At 40.9% G+C, this 21691-nt stretch overlaps 1 protein-coding gene across 6 annotated transcripts in view; it reads right to left on the reverse strand.

Annotated features, from left to right (window-relative positions):
- Positions 1 to 21691, reverse strand: part of DST (dystonin) — a 175041-nt gene that overhangs the window by 119133 nt on the left and 34217 nt on the right. For all 6 annotated transcript variants that reach the window (XM_032216300.1, XM_032216299.1, XM_032216297.1 and 3 more), the window contains 9 exons: positions 20108 to 20316; positions 18803 to 19120; positions 18456 to 18622; positions 17046 to 17202; positions 15291 to 15414; positions 6781 to 6849; positions 5795 to 6030; positions 5291 to 5420; positions 1973 to 2172 (listed from right to left, as the gene is read on the reverse strand). In XM_032216300.1, coding sequence (XP_032072191.1) covers positions 1973 to 2172; positions 5291 to 5420; positions 5795 to 6030; positions 6781 to 6849; positions 15291 to 15414; positions 17046 to 17202; positions 18456 to 18622; positions 18803 to 19120; positions 20108 to 20316 — 1610 coding nt within the window. The remainder of the gene's footprint in view (positions 1 to 1972; positions 2173 to 5290; positions 5421 to 5794; positions 6031 to 6780; positions 6850 to 15290; positions 15415 to 17045; positions 17203 to 18455; positions 18623 to 18802; positions 19121 to 20107; positions 20317 to 21691) is intronic.

Genomic DNA, 21691 nt, shown 5'->3' on the forward strand with positions numbered 1-21691 from the left:
ACCATCACCCTAGTTTTTTTTTTGTTTTTTTTTTGTGAGTATAAATGTGTTTTTATTTTCCATTTTCATTTTCGTACAGTCACATATATACTGTGCATAACCGGGGCCATATAACATTAAACAATAAACACAGCCATTCCTCTTGTCAACAATACCCCCCAAAATAGAAACCCAATGTACCTCTTCGACCCTCCATAAACCCTTTCTTTCGACCCCCTCCAACTTTCCATCTTCCCTCCATCATTCCCCTCTACCCTACTTCCCCTCCCCCTCTACCACTCCTCTCTCCCGGTACACTCCCTCCCTTCCTTCTCACCCTCCCTCCAATCCTCTCTCCCACCCTCTCTACCCCTCTTTCTTCTATCCCTCTACTCCTCCCTTCGGTGTATTTCTACTATCTATTAATATATTCAGCTTGTCCTCTTTTTACAGTAGAATTAAAGAGCAACAGTATACAAGTGCAGTCATGTTACTTTAAAATCTAACACATACTATATATCCCCCCTCCCCCCTAACACCCCACCTCCCTTCCCCCCCCCCCGACTTCCCAGAGCCCATAAACGGAATAGATTTTTAACAAACACAGTCTAAAATATATTAAGACAAAGGAAATTTAAAAAAAGAAGTTAATAACATCTGCAGATTCATTATTTAGACTTGCCTCAGAAAGGCTGTTCCTGTTTAACAGCTTATCTCCTCTCTATATAAGATAGCAAAAATCCAACGGGCTGCATATGGTCTTTTATATGTCAGTAAATAGGCTTAATGATAATAAATCATTGGTGTTGGTTATCACCTTTAAAGCCCTACATGGCTCAGGACCATCGTATCTGCGAGACCGCCTACTGCCACACACCTCCCAACGGCCGATAAGATCCCACAGGGTGGGCCTCCTTCGGATGCCATCAGCCAGACAATGTCGGCTGGCGGGTCCCCGGAGGAGAGCCTTCTCTGTGCCTGCTCCGACCCTTTGGAATCAGCTACCCCCAGAGATCCGGACCTTACCCGCCCTCATGGCCTCCAGAAAAGCTGTTAAAACTTGGCTGTTCCGACAGGCCTGGGGCTGTTGACCTTAGTGTTAAGGTCCAGCCCCCATTAGAAATGTATGAGTGTTGGGAATTTTTAAATTATTCTTTTATTTTGCTTTTCTTTTTTTTTTCTTTCTTTGTAAGCTGCCCGGAGTCCTTCGGGATTGGGCGGACTAGAAATTTAACAAATAAATAAATAAATAAATACTGACTTCAGTTCTAGTACAGTTACCTGTGATTAAGCCATAACCAATGCTATTTAATGGGCCAACTATCTCTTAACTTTAGTTCCAAACTCTTAATATAACTGCTGTGGTCTATCTTAGCTAATACCATTATCTATAATTAAATGTGGAGAGAGGGAGGGAGGGAGGGAGGGAGGGAGGGAGAGAGAGAGAGAGAGAGAGAGAGAGAGAGAGAGAGAGAGAGAATGAGAATAAATAAATAAATAAATAAATCAGGAGGAGACTCTATGGCAAGGAGTGGGTTTTCTGGTCAGCTCCACAATTGATAGGGATTTCGGTTAGGACAGGTAGAGGAAAAAGGATGCCATACTAGGAAGAGACTCTATGGTGGGGGAACCGGACTTCCGGTTGGCTCCAGAATTGAATGGGGGGGCTTGTTGTTCTTTGAGTGTTTAAGATTGCCGAGCCCTGCCTTATACTGTACATTGTAGATTACTCTAAGCTCAGAGACCACCTACTAGGCCTCCTTTGCCACAGTAAATACAACCTCTGAAAGACAGACACTGGTTTTTTTAAGCAAACTTGTTTTTAATTTTTTATCTTCATTATGAAATATGTAGTTTTCATGGGGGAAGTAGACTACCCTAGAGTTACTAATAAGCCAATAATTAATAAATCAAAAGTTTACTTTGGTTATATTTTGAACAGGAAAAAAAAATCCCCACAAGCTCCATTACAAAAACAGATTAAAATATTTACCTGGACTTGCTGCTTCTGTGTGTTTAACATGTTTGGATCAATTGATAGTGGACCAAGCACGCTGATCATTAATTCTTTCTCAACCAGCCACTGGCTTAACTGAGCCTCAGTTGCTTGAAACTGGGTTAGGTAATTTGAAGATTCCTCCATTTTTTTCTGTCTATCAGCTGCCACCTGGCTGAGTTCACTCCATTTGGAATCTACGACAAAATAAACACTGAATTTTAAAATTACATCTTAGAAAATGTTTTTTCTTCACTAAGCGAGGCTGGGCAGCAAACCTCCTCTTAAACTGTTAACAATACATTGGCAGAAAGCCATACCAGAAGAGGAAAAGCTGTATTTTCAGAGCCGAGGTGGTGCAGTGGTTAGAGTGCTGTACTGCAGCCACTTCAACTGACTGTTATCTGCAGTTCGGCGGTTCAAATCTCACCGGCTCAAGGTTGACTCAGCCTTCCATCCTTCCGAGGTGGGTGAAATGAGGACCCGGATTGTTGTTGGGGGCAATATGCTGACTCTGTAAATCGCTTAGAGAGGACTGAAAGCCCCATGAAGTGGTATATAAGTCTAACTGCTATTGCTATTGCTATTGCTATTTTGGAAGAAGGTAAACTGTCTGTAATATGTTAGGTCATCCAAACTGGCCCAGTATTTTTCAGAAATCTACTCTTAACTTCACCACAGGTTATTCATAAAATGTCTAAAGTAATATCAGTTTCTTCAGACCATCACACCCCAATCTAAGACTGTTTTACCAAAAATCTCAAGAGTGGAAGGGCATGGACTTCACCAAATTCTGCTTCACTATTTATGTTCAGTTTGATGTACGAAGATACCAACAAATCACCCATGAGATCACCACTCTCAAGCAGAGACTACAATGCAGAACCTGGAAATTATAGCACTCTCACACATACAAGCAAAAGTATGGATGTGGTATGTAGGAGCTTGGACAAGTAATGGGAGTTCGCCCCATCACATGGTGCTCGAGTCTCAAACCTAGACTGTCCGCTTTCCATCTGACAAGCTCGGCATCTTTAACTGCTGAGCCATCGCATGTCCTCATGAGTATCCTAGACTACGCTAAATCCAAAAATGCTAAGGAATTCCTGGAAGCTTGGCACTCGGCCACATCAATCATTAACAGACACGCAGATGTTTATACAGCATTCCAGAGAGACAATGAAAAGGATAGAAAAGGAAACAAAAAACAAACAAAACCCAAAACAGCTCCTACTCAGTAATCAACACCAAGATAAGCAGGGATTGACACCAAACAAACAATCAAGCAGGAAACAATACAAAACAACAACCCTAATCAAGGAATTACCATCTCAGACAATTACGTAATGAGGAACAGCCTAATCAAGGAGCTACCAAGGAGAAAAACAATACTTCCACCAATACTGTATATAAACAGAGAGCAAACCCCGCCCTTTTCTAGCTCTGAAAATGTGACATAGACGGATAATAAAATGCCTGGAAGCAAAAAACCGAGCTCAGAGAACACAAAGCATTGCACAACTCAAGCTACAGATATTCTCTACTATTGTTAACAAATAACAGGTTGTTTTATCTCTGTTCAGTATACTGGCTTTTCACCAAACAGAAGCTAAAATAAAACCATGGTATATAGCTAGTACAAGTAGTTCATTTAGCGATTCTTCAAAATTACACTGAAAAAAGTAACCTATGACCATTTTTACACTTATGACCATTGCAGCATTCCCATGGTCACGTGATTTACATTTGGATACTTGACAACTAACTCACGTTTACGATGATTGCAGTTTCCCGGGGTCATACGGATCCCCTTTTGCAACCTTCTGACAAGCAAAGTCAATAAGGTAGTAAGATTCACTTTACAATCAGGTTACTAACTTAACAACTGCAGCGATTCACTTAACAAATGTGGCAAGGAAATTCATAAAATGGGGCAAACTCCACTTAACCGGACCGGACAATGCCGGCTGGTGGGCCCCCCCGGGGGAGGGCCTTCTCTGTAGCTGCACCGGCCCTGTGGAACGATCTACCCGTAGAGATCCGGACCCTTACCACTCTCCCGGCCTTCCGTAAAGCCACCAAGACCTGGCTGTTCCAGCAGGCCTGGGACTGTTGATTAATGTCCAGCCCCACTTAGACAGAAGGGATGGTGTGCAATTTTAACAACTGTATTTTTACCTTTAATTTTTTTAAATGCTTTTTATCTTGTCTGTAAGCCGCCCAGAGTCCCAAGGGAGTGGGCGGCATACAAATTTTATTAAATTTCAAATTAACAAAATTTTCACTTAGCAACATAAATTTTGGGCTCCTCTGTGGTCATAAGTTGAGGACTGCCTATATCTGTAACCATGTTCCTCCTTTTGTTGTCAAAGGATTGGGATTGTGTTGTGATGCTTAAGCATCATTCTGATACGTCTTAAGGACGCAATTGAGTTTTGCTGAAATGAGTCTAGGAAACTTTAATACTTTACACAGAAGAAGAGGGAGTTAATTCTCCACATGAATTAGCTCCATGCCTGTCAAGATGCAGCTTTTCTGTTTTTAGTATTATTAACAAATGATATTTTTAGAAAATAGGGCATAACATATTTTTCCTGGATTTAAAACAAAGCCTAATTGTATATGTAATCTCTGTCTATTTATACACTGCCACGATGTAATTGTTCTTTTACCCTGATCTGTTTATTTGCCTATGCCCTTTCTTTCTTTCTTTCACACTTTTTAATATGATTGTTACTTATTTATAGTTTCCTGTTCTGTAGGTTTGTATGGCAATGCTCACCACAATCAAGGATGCGCAAGTTAAAAAGCATTTTTTTGAAGTTCAACAATTCCAGGAGAGGTGGGTATGGGAGAATTGTTATGCATAACTTTTTTGTCCAAACATGGTCAGATTCTCAACATCTGGCAAAAATGTCTAAGAGGGATGTTTTAGAAAAATAGCCAAATGACACAAAACACGGAAAATATATTACAGAACAAAAAAAAAAAAACAGCATGAAGAAACATAAAAAGTGCTGTTTTCCATATTAACTCTACAGTGACAATGCCTTGGTCTTGATTAAGCTGAAATAATCTTCTAATATTTTCATTTTGAATAAGTTGGAGTGTTTACAATAAAAAATGCATTGAACTACAATATTTTCTGAATTGCTGTAGAAAACTTAAACCTAACACAATTGACAAAGCTGTATAAATGACACTGTAGTGCTAGATATAATAATATACAAGCAAGTAACGATTGCTGAATTTAACTATATTAGCATGTTAACTCTCAGATCTATCCAATGCCTAGAGGAAGCAAAAGGTTAATACCTATTTTCTTTAACATTTCTTTCCATTTTGGCACCTCAGAAGAATCAGGGTTTTTTTTCAGCAATTCTGTGACTCTGTCCTTCAGCTCTTCCACTTTACTCTCATTCTGCTTCAATTCTGTTTCAAACAGCTACAACAAACGAAATCAACAGTGTGTAAAGCTTAAAAGTACACAAATCAAGATTTTGGCTTCAATGGTGACCAGCTGGCCTCTTTATCTTATTACACAAATTTAATAGCATAATCCGGGCTATTAAAAGTGAAATTCTGATTTTACTGCAGATATAACTTACTTATTGTTAAATATTTTGGGGATTTGTAAGACTGCTTAATCACCAAGCAGTAACTCCGCTAATGTATTCAGCAGATGTCCACAATGAGTCTGTGCAAAAATGTATGGCAGAATGGTCTTCTATATTATTAACCTGATATTTCCATAAATCTAAAAAAATCACTTTACACATTAATTATTCTCCATAGATAAGTTCTGAAGATGGAAGTTACCTTATGCTGATCAACTTTTTCTTTAACCGTTTCACTGTCGAGAACAGTGGTTTCCCATTTGGCTGCAACTGTGTCCATTTCCTGTAACCACTCCATCATTGAACTTGTTTCTTCTTGAATGTTCTGCATATTTAAAAGCATTGATTCCAATTCTGTTCTTTTGTCCTTCAGTGTTGCTCCCAAGTCATCGTAACTCTGATTCACAGTTGACATGCTATTTTGAATCGTGGCCAGTTCTGTGAGAAAGGAGGTCCCAGATGTGTTTAAACACTAAATTACATAATATTTGGTCTGAAGACACCAGTGCAATAAAAAGTTTAAATTCCTATTTATATGCACAAACTTAGAGAGAGATTTTTGCTTCTTCCACTGATAGCTAAGTGTTGTGGCCCAGCAGGAGCCGTTGGAGCTGCCACCAGACTCCGACAGCGAGGGGCCCTATGAGTCAGCTCTGGAAGATGTGGAGGACCCTGGACAGGGTTCCGACTCCAAGCAGGGTGTAGAGAGGCTGGTTGGCCACCAGGAGGCGCCTGAGCCTCGGACCAGTGGAGAGGAGACTAGGGAGAGTGACTCTGCTGGCCTCTGGATCACTCTCTCTTGTCTCCTCCCCACTGGTCCAAGGCTCAGGTGCCTCCTGGTGGCCAACCAGCCTCTCTGCGCCCTGCTTGGAGTTGGAACCCTGTCCAGGGTCCTCCACATCCTCCAGAGCCGACTCATAGGGCCCCTCGCTGTCGGAGTCTGGTGGTAGCTCCAACGGCTCCTGCCTTGCCACAACATATGTGGAATTGGATTTTGTTTTCATGGACCAATGTAAACTGCTTTTTAATATTCATGGATGAGGCAAATTTGGAATTCTGGATCTTGCCCTGATTCTTTAATCATAACCAGTAAGAAAATTATGGGATTTCAGGAAATCCATTAAAGGTGCAAGTTAAGACGAAGATTCTAGTATAAATCTAGCTGAAACACAATTAAGTGGCGTTTACCTTTGTTCGTCATGAAACTCTGATTACCAACAGCTGTTTCATCTCCATTTAGTATTGCCCCAGGCACATCTAAAAAAAATAATGAAAAAACAAGATTCAGTTCATAATTACTTGAGTAATTCTGAAATTCTTTTTCATCAGCTACAAGGACTAGACTAGATTTAATATGGAAACATAAATGATCGCATTCATTTTTTTAAAAAAAATGACTTAATTAAAGGTAATACATATTTGATTGGGAGTACGTTAACAGTAGAACACAACCCTCCATTTTCCTCTATCCCATTTTCCCCATTAGGAACAATGGTCAGAAATCATGGGGAGAAAAACCTTAATTTCCCTCACTAGCCCCCCCCCCTTTTAGATATTAATTTTTACAATAGATCACATCATAACTGATTCTGATGCTACGTGAGGTTTATCTCGCAGATGTAAAAATTGTCTTTGGAAGGATGCATGTGATTATTTAAACTAGCTGTACTCAACCGTTGGAAGGTGGTCTCTGCTGTTTTAAGTATTTTATCCTGAGGAAGGAATTGTCCTACCAAGAGATTCCTTGCACTGATGTAGGAACTTCTGTTTCATCGGGATACAGTACTACAATTCAGCAAATAAATAAAAAGTCAGCCCTGCGCTTGTTTGGTCTGGCCCATCTGTTCTAATTTCTGAAACCATGAGAAACATTCTGAACGGCTAGGTTGAAAAATTGATTGATTGATTGATTGATTGATTGATTGATTGATTTAATTTATTTGTATGCCGCCCTTCTCCGGGAGGGACTCAGGGCGGCGAACAACTCAGGGGGGGAAAGGGGACATAAAACACAATACACATAATTAAAATACACGAGAATCACACAACCATTCAAGTCGAGAGGGGAGGGGAACTCATCAACCCCAGGCCTGCCGGCACAGCCAGGTTTTGACGGCTTTCCGGAAGGCCTGGAGAGAGGTGAGGGTCTGAATCTCCGTGGGGAGTTCATTCCAAAGGGCCGGAGCTGCTACAGAGAAGGCCCTCCCCCGGGTGGTAGCCAGGTGGCATTGGCTGGTGGACGGAACCCGGAGGAGGCCGACCCTGTGCGATCTAACGGGTCTTTGGGAGGTAATTGGCAGCAGGCGGTCTCTCAAGTACCCAGGTCCAATACCATGAAGGGCTTTATAAGTTACGACTAGCACTTTGAACGTATCCGGAGACCGATCGGTAGCCAGTGCAGCTCGCGGAGGATAGGTGTAACATGGGTGTACCGAGGTGCACCCACAATCGCTCGCGTGGCTGCATTCTGGACGAGTTGAAGTCTCCAAATACTCTTCAAAGGCTGCCCCATTGCAAACATGAATTAAGATGCATAAGTCTTTAACGGTGCAAAGGGATCCCAAATATTGCTTGAGATCATTTTAGGGCCACAAACGTCATGTGACATAAGAGACAACCCAAACTTTAATTTTAGCACAATCATCACTTTATTGTGTGATTAGTAAATTTCTAAATCACAAAACTGGTTCCAGAAATGCTGACTTTGAGCTGGGCCAAAGCCAACTTGATGATGCATTAAAATATCAATTATTTACGGCAGAAATAAGAGCTCTTATTAGTATCTATTGCTTTTCTTTATAAGCAAGATTGCAAAAAATGATTATTTAATGGAGCAGAATTAATTGGAGCCTTGGAAAAGGCCAGGTTATTCACTTTCTCACTAGCAGCTGGGAAGTGAGCATTAGCAGCTGGAACATAAAGAGACAAAATTAAGTAAGTGAGATATGCTCATAATACAGTAAGACCTTGCTATATTTCAACTTGTGGCAGAATTCTCACTAACGTATCAGCCACTAAGGTTTTCAAAGTAAATCTAATACAGAAGTGAGCAGCTTTCTTAGCAGATTTTTGCTATTAAAATAGCATTTCTTTTACCTATTAATATGAATCAGCAGACCCATGTGGTCGCTATTCTAACCTTGTTTGAATGGCATCTTTAAACCTGGTTTTCTCCATCAGGCCTTGGAGATTGATGGCGGGCTACTTGTGGGAATGTTTTATGTTAAAGCCTTGAATTTATTTTACTCTCGCTAGAAGTTCATTGCTCTTTTGTGTTTTGTATTATTCAAAATTGTTTAGTGCTCAGAGTCATTATGGAGTCAGGAGGTCTTTCAAATTTTATAGCTTGATAACTAGACTGCTATTCATTTCATTTCATTTATTGAATTTCTATGCCGCCCAATCCCGGAAGACTCCGGGCAGCTTACAGAAATGAAAAAAAAAATTAAAAGAATTTTTAAAAACCAATGCATTATAGAATTCTTTATTGGCCCAGTGTGATTGGACACCCAAGGTCTTTGTCTTTGATGTATATGCTCTCAGTGTGCATAAAAGGGGGGGGGGGAAGAAGTGGAAAAAAGAAGTGGAAAAAAAGAATCATAAGATATAACACGGTGATAGTCATAGGTTACTAATAAGCAATCAAATCATACTAGCAAACAAACAGAACAATATAAATTGTAAAGATACAAGCAACATGGTTATAGTCATAAGTGGGAGAAGATAGGTAATGGGAAGGATGTGAAGAAGAATAGTAATACAGTCTTAGTAAATAGTTTGTTAGTATTGTGGGAATTAGTTGCTTAGCAGAGTGATGGCATTCGGGGGGGGGGGGAACTGTCTTTGTGTCTAGTTGTTCCCTATAATGTCATTTTGAGGCTAGAAGTTGAAACAATTTATGTCTAGGATGTGAGGGGTCTCTTGATATTTTCACAATCCTCTTTTTGATTCGTGCAGTATGCAGGTCCTCAATGGAAAGCAGGCAGTGGTGAGACTCAGCCAGTTCGCCCCACTCCCGGAGAACCGGTTGCTAACTTTCTGAGCAGTTTGGTGAACTGGTTGTTGGAAGAAATCATTAGGGCAGAGAACCGTTTGTTAAATTATTTGAATCCCACCACTGGAGGCAGGTTAGTAGTAATTGTTTTTTTTCTGCAGTTTTAATTATCGATTGAAATCTGTGTCTGTCTTATTTGGTTGCAGACCAAACTAGCTTGCTACTGTTACCAACGGTGAATAATACTAGATTTCTTCTTCTTTCTTTTCCTTTACAAAAGGCTGCCTTAGGAATTGACTATATACTGTATATTTAAAGTGCTACAATTTAGAAAGATTGGATTCAGCTCTTTTCCTTCTCCTTCAAGGAAGATTTTCACAGTATACTGTACACTCAGACGCACAGTTTTTCAGCTTAAACTCTCTTTGGATAATACTTAAAGCCAGTAATATCATGGAACAAAATGTACAGACCGTGGAATGCTTTGGGATGAGTTCCCCAAGAGTGCTTCAGAGTAAGAAAAGGCTCATATTAGCACCCTGATTACAACTCTTTAAAGCAAGGCTGTCAAACTCCCAGCCAATGGGCCGGATGTGTCATGCTCTGGCCATGCCCATGCCCAGTTTAAGTAAAAGGGGGGGGGATTCCTGACACATCACATGACACCACCTTAATGACGTGTGTTTGACCGTGGCACGACAAAACCGCGGTCCACTAAAGCGCGCCCGATTAAAGCGCGTACCTGACATCAGTAGCAGCGCGACAAATACGACCGTGGAGATTTTAAAAAGCGATTTTAAAGCAAGCCGATTCGTTAGGGTTAGGTTTAGGGTTAGGTTAAGGGTTAGCGTTAGGTTTAGCGTTAGGTTAAGGGTTAGGTTAAGGGTTAGGTTTAGGGTTAGGTTTAGGGTTAGGTTTGGGGGGTTAGGGTAAGGTTTTCGCGTTAATTTTAAGTTTACCGCTCACAGCGTGATGTTTTCGTCGCGCTGTGATGACGTCAGGTACGCGCTTTTGTCGAGCGCGCTTTAGTCTACCGCGGTTTTGTGGTGGAACCGCGTTTGACACCCCTGATTTTAAGCATTTTCACTTTGGCAGTGAAAGAGAACAGAGAATCGTGTCTAAAGTGCTGATGAACATTAATCGGGATGCCAATTGCCATACTGTACCCTTGAATCATTCTCACGCTCTGGACTGTGTATTATAAGGAAGGTGAGTCATTTAATTAATTTACAGTTTGTAACATACTACAATATGGATATTTTGATTGGCACACAACAAAGTAAACAAATCAAGGCAGTGTTTAGAGTGGCAAAGACACCTCAAGAAGGATGGTACTAAACAATTGGCTGGATTTAAGATCCCGGGAGAATGGGATTATTTTAAGTCCCTTATTGAATGTCAAGAAAGAGAACAGACGTGCAAGAAGCTCCGAAGGCATTGAAATGTAAAACACAGGGCCCAAAATAGAAAAAGCCTCCTACCTAATCAATATTCTTTAACCCAACCAGGAGCGAAAACTCAGCAGGCTTTCTCAAAATAAAACTGGGCAGATTTAGTTCAGTAACCCAAAGACTGTACCTCATGTGCATTCACCTCTGGATAAAAATCCCAGAAGATCTTGAAACACAATGCCCAGTTGCTACAACGCAGAATGAAGAGGAATGACGGGCCTAAGATATGTTGTACCTTGAGGCAAAGTAGCCCCATTCATAAACAATGACAATTTCCCCCTTACTCAGTCAAGGTGTGTGTGGTACTCAAGATCTATCAATATATTCTGGCAGTGAGGCAGAAAAATCCTTACCCTTACAGAATAGTACATCAAGTAATGAAGATATACCACGCTCAATATCATCAAAATCAGATACCTATCTGTTCTGACCCCCCTCGTCCCACACCAACACACACTCCGAGCCAAAGATAGGTTACGGCATTTAATTAACAGACAGACAGGTCCTTGGCAGCAAACCAGCACAGACAAACTTGAGCAACAATCCAGCACAGATAAGGCTCGGTAGCAATCCAGCCTGCCAAGCTCACAGTAATGTTCTCCGACATTCGTTCCTGCGTTGACTTCTGCAAGAGGGGCGTGTGCACAAGCAGTCTTTTTATAGTCTGGAGAGGAGCCTAATGACCACCAGCTGAGTGCAATTACCTCCTGTTCTTGCACAACTGTTCCTGACGCCTATTAGCTCTTCAGTGCCGGGCATCCAGGAACAACTCATTACTGGCGTCCGGATAACTCTCCCTTGTCTCCTCTCCACTGGTCCAAGGCTCAGGCGCCTCCTGGTGGCCAACCAGCCTCTCTGTGCCCTGCTCCAAGTCGGAACCCTGTCCAGGGTCCTCCACATCCTCCAGAGCCGACTCAGAGGGCCCTTCACTGTCAGAGTCTGGTGGCAGCTTCAACAGCTCCTGCTGGACCACAACACCTATCTACGTAATGCTAGCACCAATCCAGTGTATTTTAAAATATCATAGCTGTTCTGATCACGACACAGTGGATGCATTAGCCCAACCATGTGGGATTGTCACTTGTGTAAACTGCATCCCACTCTCTCTTTCTCTTTTGAGCACTCAGGTCTAAAGATCCTGTGAGAGCATCACATGAGCCGAGGTGGCGCAGTGGTTAGGGTGCAGCACAGCAGGCCACTTCAGCAGTTCTAATCTCACCGGCTCAAGGTTGACTCAGCCTTCCATCCTTCTGAGGTGGGTGAAATGAGGACCCAGACTGTGGGGGCGATATGCTGACTATGTAAACCGTTTAGAGAGGGTTGAAAGCCCTATGAAGTGGTATATAAGTCTAACTGCTATTGCTATTGCTATGATGAAGAAGGCCTGTTGTTGTTGAGTTGGTGGGTAAACTGTGTCATGATCTCCAGTAACAAGAAGAAAACGTTTCCCACAATAGTTATGAATGAGGAGATTGTGAAGATAAAGTTCGGCGTAAGCTTTTTGCCTTTAAACAACATCCTTCTATCCTATTTCACCAATTGTGGGAAAGAACTCTTAGGTTTTCTGTCACCAGCACAAGCACCTACAACAAGCCAAGTTTTCTGAGCTGTGGCATCACAATATTGTTCTGAGGCTTACTTATTTGCACGCGATCTTACAACACAAATTACGAAAAGGGCAAACTTTTCACTGAAATATCGCAATGCAATATTCACAACTTGCCTCCCCTGCTTCCTGCCATGAATAGCATGCTTCTGATCTGCTGGTTATTGCTCCACAGGAACTTAATGAAATTTGGAACAAAACAAACTCCATGGAAGCAGCAAGACGAAATAGGTCACAGGGGCATAACAGAGCAGAACTGCCCCAATGGAATCAAAAAAAGGATAACGTTTTGCTATTCAAGTAGGAAAGAAAGTTGAAGTACTTATAAGAAAGAGTGTGTGACAGGAACGGTATCTCATCTTGCTTGAAACAATACAATGGTAAGCAAGCAATTGGGATGATACCCAGGGGTGTCTGTTGTGGCCCAGCAGGAGCCGTTGGAGCTGCCACCAGACTCCGACAGCGAGGGGCCCTATGAGTCGGCTCTGGAGGATGTGGAGGACCCTGGACAGGGTTCTGACTCCGAGCAGGGCACAGAGAGGCTGGTTGGCCACCAGGAGGCGCCTGAGCCTTGGACCAGTGGGGAGGAGACAAGGGAGTGTGATCCGGACGTCAGCAGTGGGAAGGAGCCAAGGGAGTTGTTCCTAGATGCCCGGCACCGGAGAGCTAACAGGCATAAGGAACAATTACGCAGTTACAGGAGGTAACTGCACTCAGCTAGTGGTAATTAGGCTCCTCTCCAGACTATAAAAGGAATGCTTGTGCACATGCCCCTTTTGCAGAAGTCAACACATTAACTAATGTTGGAGAACAGTATTGTGAGCTTGGCAGGCTGGATTTCTGCCAAGGCTTATCTGTGCTGGATTGCTGCCAAGGCTTGTCTGTGCCAGTTTTCTGCCAAGGACCTGTCTGTCTGTTAATAAATTCCGTAAAGTATCTTTGGCTTGGAGTGCTTTGGTGTGGAACGAGGGGGGTCAGAACAGGTGTCTAAGAGTAGCAATGGATAGGAATCTGATGGAGGTCATAATCTGCCATTCCTTCAAACTGTCTACTGACAATTTGCTTCCGTCAGCACCATGTTAAGCCCAATAAATGATAACAGTGAAAGAAATATATTTTGTTGGGGGGGGCGGGGTTGTACAATATTCTGAATGTGAGCCAAGGGTGAGTTCTATTAGGTGGTATGAATGGATAGAAATAAAGAAAAACAAGAGAGTAAGTTTATTGACCCATGTGGATCCCCAAGAATTGAGAATATTATTTTTGAGGAGTAACTATTTAGGGGAAAAAAAGTTCCTTTGCTTTAAATGCATGGTTTAAACGTGCCTATTCACGCACACCTATGGAGAAGGAATACGCTCAAAAGCATGATCAATATGATTGTTTCTGGTAAAAGATGCATTGTGCAATGATCAGTTCTTGATACGAAATAAGCCATTATTTGGTAGAGCTATGAAAAAGAAGTGGCACAGATGGAAAAATATAAGAGAAACAAGAGTAAAAGTATAATGACTGCCAAAAGAGAAAGAAGGAATCCTGAATGAAAAAGTATCAGAAAACAGAGAATCCTTCCAACTGATGAAATGCAAAATGAAACCTCGGGAAAGACAATACGGAAGCTCTTTTGGAACAAAGTGGTCAGAATTATAGTATAAAGTATGTACTGCGGTAAGCAGGCGAAACCACTCCATTGATTGAGAACCTGCATGATTTGCACCAAATATTAGACTACATGACGCCTATTAGGAGAGAAGAAAGAGAAGAAAGGGGGGTAGGAAGGATGGAGGGAAGGAGGGAGGGAAGCAAGGAGGGAAGGAAGGAGGGAAGGAAGGAGAGAAGGAGAGAAGAAAGGAGGGAAGGAAGGAGAGAAGGAAGGGGGGAAGGAAGGAGGGAATGTAGGAGAGAAGGAAGGGGGGAAGGAAGGAGGAAAGGAAGGGGAAAAGGAAGGAGAGAAAGAGAAAAGAAAGGAGGGAAGGAAGGAAGGAAAGAGGGAAGGAGAGAAGTAGGGAAGGGGGAAGGAGGGAGGGAAGGAAGGAGGGAAGGAAGGAAGGGGAGTAGGAGAGAAGAAACGAGGGAAGGAAAGAGGGAGGGAGGGAAGAAGAAGTAGGACCGTTGTAAGATAAGATGGATCTATGGGATGGTAAGAAAGCAATCTTCAAGTATATTGTCAACTGTAGGGAAAAAATTGTTATAAATACATATTATTAATAACAGTTATGAGATATCATATAATTGTGAATGTATATATGAAATTGATTAAAAAAAAGACTACATGATGCAATAAAGAATAGGGACATGAAAATGAATCAGTGGTATATTGAATCATTTTCTTAATCCATTCTGTACATTAGCATTATTAAACATTAAGTAAGAATGAGACTCATCAGGCTCAGGATTACCAAAATGACTGTTTACACCCCTCCCCCAAAATAAATATAGCAATGATTTGGGGAGTATTTCTTAGAATGATGTGGTTTATTAATAATTTTATTCAAGTTGTACATCATGACTGTTCGATATATATTTTTTAAATAAATCTAGCAACGATTTGGGGAACATTGTTTAAAACAATGTACTTTGTTAATCATTTTATACATCATTTCAAATGTATCAAAAGTTCAAAATTATGCTTATCCAGCTAACATACCTGACTTGACTCCCCGTGGCTTTGCAGTGGAAGTCACAGCAACAATTAGGTTACACAAAGCATTTCCTCTGCTATTCATTTTCTTAAGATCAGGTGCCTTTGCATTCCATTCATCTTCCAAATCCTAAGGAGGAAACAAACTGTTGTTTTCAACAGCGACCACAATTATCATTTGGAGAGAACATGTCTACACTCTAAAGCAGGGGTGTCGAACTTGATTTCATTGAGGGCCCCATCAGAGTTGGGTTTGACTTCAGGGGGCGAGGTGTGTGTGGCATGATCAGCTTGACATCACTCATGCCAGGGGCATCTGTGGTGATCCAAGCACTCTGCCAGCGATTATGGGCTCCTGAGCTCCGTTTTCAGCTGTGACAGCCTCCTGCAGCCCTCAGAGGGCTACAGGAGGCTGTCGCAGCCAAAAATGGAGCCTGGGAGTGCCGTGTGTGGTCCTCCTAAGCTCCATTTTTGCTGGTGGAGGGACTGTAGGCTGGTCCTTTGCTGTTTCTAGACTGGCCCCGCGGGCCAGATCTAAGCAGGCTGAATCCGGCCCCCGAGCCTTGAGTTTGACACCGCTGCTCTGAAGGACTTAATATGACTAGATATGCTTTTCTCATATCTTGTTTTATCCATTACGATTCCTGTCATATCATGCCTCATGTACAATCTATACTAAAATAAAAAATTAACCTTACAAATATCAGAACTCAAAGCTCCTTTGAAATTCTGCATTGCTGATTAACAATGAGCCGAGGTGGCGCAGTGGGTGGAGTGCAGTACTGCAGGCCACTTCAGCTGACTGCTAGTTCAGCAGTTCAGCGGTTCAAATCTCACCGGCTCAGGGTTGACTCAGCCTTCCATCCTTCCGAGGTGGGTAAAATGAGGACCCGGATTGTTGTTGGGGGCGATATGCTGACTCTGTAAACCGCTTAGAGAGGGCTGAAAGCCCTATGAAGCGGTATATAAGTCTAACTGCTATTGCTATTAATTGCAAGACGTTTATTAGCTACAGTGGAAGTTGGTGGCCAAAGGAGAAAGTGGCAGGGACGTACAGATAGTCCTTGACTTACAACAGTTTGTTTAGTGACTGTTCAGTTACAACGGCACTGAAAAAAGTGACATGACCACTTTTCACACATATGACCCTCCCTGCTCATGTGATTTACACTCAGAGGCTTGACAACTTACAATTCACATGTATGATGGTTGTAGTGTCCAGGGATCATGTGACCCACTTTTGTGACCTTCTGACACGCATAGTGTCAGATCCACTTAACAACCATGTTACTAATTTAACAGCTGCAGTGATTCGCTCAACAAATGTGGAAAGAAAGGCCAGAACTCACTTAACGGATTTCTCACTCAGCAACATAAATGTTAGGTTCAATAGTGGTCATAAGTCTAAGACTACCTGTACATTGCACCTTGTCCTACTTGTCTCTTGAAGCATAGCAGGGTTTGTTTTAACCAGCTGGAAGGCCATATGTTTATTTCGGGTTTGAAATCGCACATATTTTCCATTTTATCTTATGCTCCCATTATACAAATAAACTTTTGCACATAATGAGTGGCTCTCTCCTTTACTGATGCCTAGGAAAATCCTTGCAATATGCTACACGGGTTTAATCCATTCTGGCCTGCGTTAAATGAGTGATGATAATGTTTGCAGCCCCGTCAGCTCAGAGGCCATTGTTTAATTAATGGACATAAAAATCCTTGTCTGGAAGCACTGCCTGTAAAGACAAACACATTTCATACCTTGGTGCTTTGCAAATGTTTCTTTAAGCTATCAGTATTTAAAGAGGGCTGTATAGGGGGAATTCTTTCTGTCGTTTCATCTATCCATTTCTTCAGAGAGTCAACGTAACCCCTGAATGCATCAATTTGTTGTTGGCAAGAGGACACATCCTTCTCTCTATAAAATTAAAAAACAGAAAGAATGAATTGGGGAAGTTACGGCCTCCCTGACCTTGGGATTAAATAAGTAGTACTTTTCTAAGTTAAACCAGTTGCAAAAGCTGTATTTAGAGTGCCGATATATATTGAAATAATTTGATAAAGTTAACAAACAGGTGGGACAAAAAACTCCTTGAGAAGGCATACTGCATCTGTTCAAACAGAGACTGGCAAAAGGTTCTACAGATATCCAGACCTTAAGCTTTAAAAATGATTACCATCACCTTAAATTGCACATGGAAGAAAACCTGCGACTAGTTTAACTGTCACACCAGAGATGCACCACTGGCATACCACATCGCTGCATCCGTAACTATTTAAATGTTGCATTCTGGACCATTTGCAGCTTCTACATAATATACACAGGCAGCCCCCACCCCCACCCCAAGTGCATTGCAGTAATCCAAACAGGTTGGGATCCAGGCATGATCCAAAGATGAGCATAGAGGATCATCACAATACGAGCCTCTGCCCAAGAGAAGCATTCACAGTTGCTTGAACCTTCTGTTATCTTTCAAAAGCTATCACCAATCAGGAAAGGCAGAAAACCAAAGTACAGGGGACAGAAGTGAAGTTATAAAGAACTTGCTTGAACATCGCCGCAATTTCTAATGTTGGATTTTCCCCATTACCAGAGGGAGCCCCCTTGTGGAGTACTGTAGAGTCATTACCATGGCAACTCCACAGCGCTGTTCAGTAAAAGCCATTTAAGGCAGTACGGTAGAAGCCATTTTAAGGCACAACAGGTTGTATCTTAACAGAACACACACCCCAAGGGGTGTCTTACCCCCACAGTATTTGCTTCAAGACAGTAAGTAATCTGTGTACCACGTTTGGTTGAAATTGCTCAAGGCGTTCCAAAGTTATGCTGGAACATACACGTATAGCCAGACATACATATATATATAATGTCCACTTAAGCCCAACAAACTGTTATTAGAAATTAAGTTCCCTGTCCAGCTAGCATCCGACTTAAAGCAATCCAATATTACTGCAATACAAAAGTACCTATCGGTATTAAATATAATTCTATCTCTCATTTATGAAACATGCCATTCGTTGTATTCTAAATTATTGACAAAAAGACTCTCGAACAAAGCCATGATAATTGTACATCTATTCATCATTAATCCTTTGTAACCTTTTGACAGTCTTGCTGTTGTCATGTAATCATTATCTTCCATCTCCCCATTCTAAAATTCAGTGACTCACTTTTCTTGTATCATCTCTTCCATTTCCCTGAATTTCTTTGACAAGACATTTACTTTTTCTAACACTAATGACTTGTCTCCTGGTAGAGCATGAGGAGAAAGTTCTTCAATGAGGTGTTGCAAAACTTCAAGATCTTTCTTCTGCTCCATCAATTCTGTGTTGGTTTCCTATAAAATGAAGAAATAAAGTAACTGCTTTATACCTGACTGGATAACCCTAAGATTCAACATTTAGTCCTTGGACTTAACGGTTCCCATTATCATTTTTGAGCGGATGGTTACTTCACAAATGTGCTACTCAGTAGAGGTCAGAACAGCACTTCAGGAGATTGAAAAATACACTGTTACCTGCACACAGAGGAACATTTCGGCAACGTCCTTTCCTGGAATATCAGCCTCATTGAGGGTTTGTGTTTTCTTGTCGAAGAATGACTGAAGTTTGTCAGACAGACACTCAAACAACTCTACTCTGGTCTTCAACTTTTCCATGTCTTCTAGTTTCTTCTTATGTTTATTATGAGCTTCGCAAAACCTTTTGGAAAGCTCATTCATTTTAGCTTCTAAAGAAGATGCGGTTGAGGGATCCGCAGTTTCCATGAATTTCTTCATTTTTTCTTTCATGGCATTTAGGCTGCTCTGGCGGCCTACAATGTCTTGTTCTAGTGCCTGAAATAAAATTGTTTCAGAAAATGTCCAAGGTAACATGCATGTATTATGCATTATGCCCGAAATGCGATTGCCAACACAAATGACTAATTGGTTTCTAAAGTCAGCTACACATTTAGGTGTGGAAAAAGATAGTTAAGGATGTTGGTAAAGTATATCTTTGCTTTCGTTCATCAACTGATAGCCCCCCATATGATGTTTATGTTAGTGTATTCAGACTAAAGGATTTGCATAGAAACATCTCACTTAAGATATATTTGTCAGCTTATTAGAATATCATTGGAACATTACATGTACTATGAGCTCTGAAGAAAGTAACTGGGTGGTCTCACACGCCCTGAAAAATAGCTTGTTTAATAAACCACACAATCCTAGTTCACACACAAGGTTAAATCATAAACCATGCCTAATAATCTGCAATTGCTGGAATCACAAATCACACAAAGATAAAATCAAACAAACTGTACTATGGTCTAGTACTGGCCAGTTTTGAAGCATTTTTTATTCTTCTTTGATTCTTTCCATGCTATTCAAATCCGTGACCCGACAAATGCGCGAACGTCAAAAGCGCGCTGACAAAACCGCGGCGCTAAAACCGCGATGTCAAAAGCGCGCCGACAACAGTGCGCCGACAAAAGCGCGCCGACAGAAGCGCGATTTAAGTTAAGGTAAGATTTAGGGTTAGGTTTAGGGTTAGGTTTAGGGTTAGGTTTAGGGTTAGGTTTAGGGTTAGGTTTAGGGTTTGATTTAGGGTTAGGGTTACAGCGCGCTTCTGTCGGCGCGCTGTTGTCGGCGCGCTTCAGTGCTCATTCGTCGGCGTGGTTTTGCTGCCGTGGTTTTGCCGGCGCGGTTTTGTCACCGCGGTTTAGTCAGGCGCGCTTTTGTCGTTCGCACATTTGTGGTGGACCCATTCAAATCATTCTCTTCTCTTAGAATTAAGTTTTGTCCTGTTAGAGAAAGAATTGGTTACGTTAAATTTCTACTTACCATATTTTTGCTAATGACATCTTCAATAGCAGCAGAGTTTAAAGGCACCTGGCTGTGCACCTCAAGATTCTTCTCAACACCATTCATCCAATCTAGCATTTCATCTAATCCATCCTGAACGCTTAATGAACGGGTCAAGGTTATTTGGAGCTTTTCATTACGATTGTTCACTGCTTTAGATAACTGGTTATACTTATTTACAATAGTGTCTGAAAAGAAAAGAAAGGTATGTTGGATTGGGGCATGCACACACACACACACACACACACACAAACACACACACACACACACTAATACACCGAGTTCATGGTGATGAACCTTATAATAGATAGAAGGGGCTATCTTCTATGGAATTATATCCTACAGTCCATCTTTTATAAAATTCTATTAAATGATCCAGCACACACAACTTAATTCTAAAAGGAAATTTGCCAATCTGAATGTGGCTTTTAAACGTCTTTTAGTAGTAAGATCAGTCTACAGAAGTCTTCAAGAAAAAATATGTTATGTAAACTTTGTTTGCCATAGTCTGAATACAAGGTTAAAATTGAAATGGCTTATCATGTAAGTTTCCATTTTCATGCCGTAGAAAGCCACAGCCTGTATGTTGTGCTATTATTTCTGACTCATATTTATGACAGTACAGGATCCTATCTTGCATTTATCTTCACAATCAGGATTTTGAAAGAATGTCAGATATGTTTCAGATTGGACTCTAAAAGAGGCTCAGAGGAAAAAGATATTCCGCTAAACTCATTTGTCAGTTAACAAAAGGGATTGCACTGTTTTTCCTTTTCCAATTATTTGTTTTCCTTTTTAGCTTTTAAAACATTCATCTCACTTAAATGAAAATGATTTTCTCTCTTATTTATCTACCCACAATAACTGGTTTCCCTATATTAATTTTTTCCATTTATGTCTAGGAAACTGGTAAAATACAAAAGACAATGGATCCTTGGAGGCAATTATAATATGGATTATGAGTTATGAATCTATTTTGAATCCATAGATTCATAATATGAAATATGGGCAAATTTTCACATTAGTCACTTTGACAAAATATTTCCAGGGCTTTGAGAACATTTTATTCCAGATGTATATCTAGAAATGAAGCACCTGAGATTTGTGGATAACCCTGGTGGGTCCATCCTGTTAAATAAAGATTGGTAGATAAAAAATGGGCTTTTATGAATTACCTCACCCAATAGGCAATATTCATTTTTCTATGAAATTACAGACCTATCTTTTGCCCAATTTTATGCAGCGTAATTAATCATGAGTAATAAATAACAGACATAAAAAGATGAGATGGCTAAATAGACTTATAGAAATTTATTAGCATTAAGCATTAAGGTAAAAATAAAAATAAAAAGCAATATATGTTGACTAGAAGCTAGTCAACTAGCTTCTAGATTTTAGATTTCACATAATCCAGGATTAAAATCAAAGAAGTTAAACCTTAAGTTAGCATGCCCAGTTTTCTCTTACATTTTTAGGTCTTTATACAAGTTCCAGTAATCCGTATAATTTGCTTGTTAGACAAGACCAATTATAATTTTTAAAGAAAAGCAAAAACTTCAAATA

Source organism: Thamnophis elegans, chromosome 4 (genome assembly GCF_009769535.1).
Source record: "Thamnophis elegans isolate rThaEle1 chromosome 4, rThaEle1.pri, whole genome shotgun sequence".
Lineage (NCBI taxonomy): Eukaryota > Metazoa > Chordata > Lepidosauria > Squamata > Colubridae > Thamnophis > Thamnophis elegans.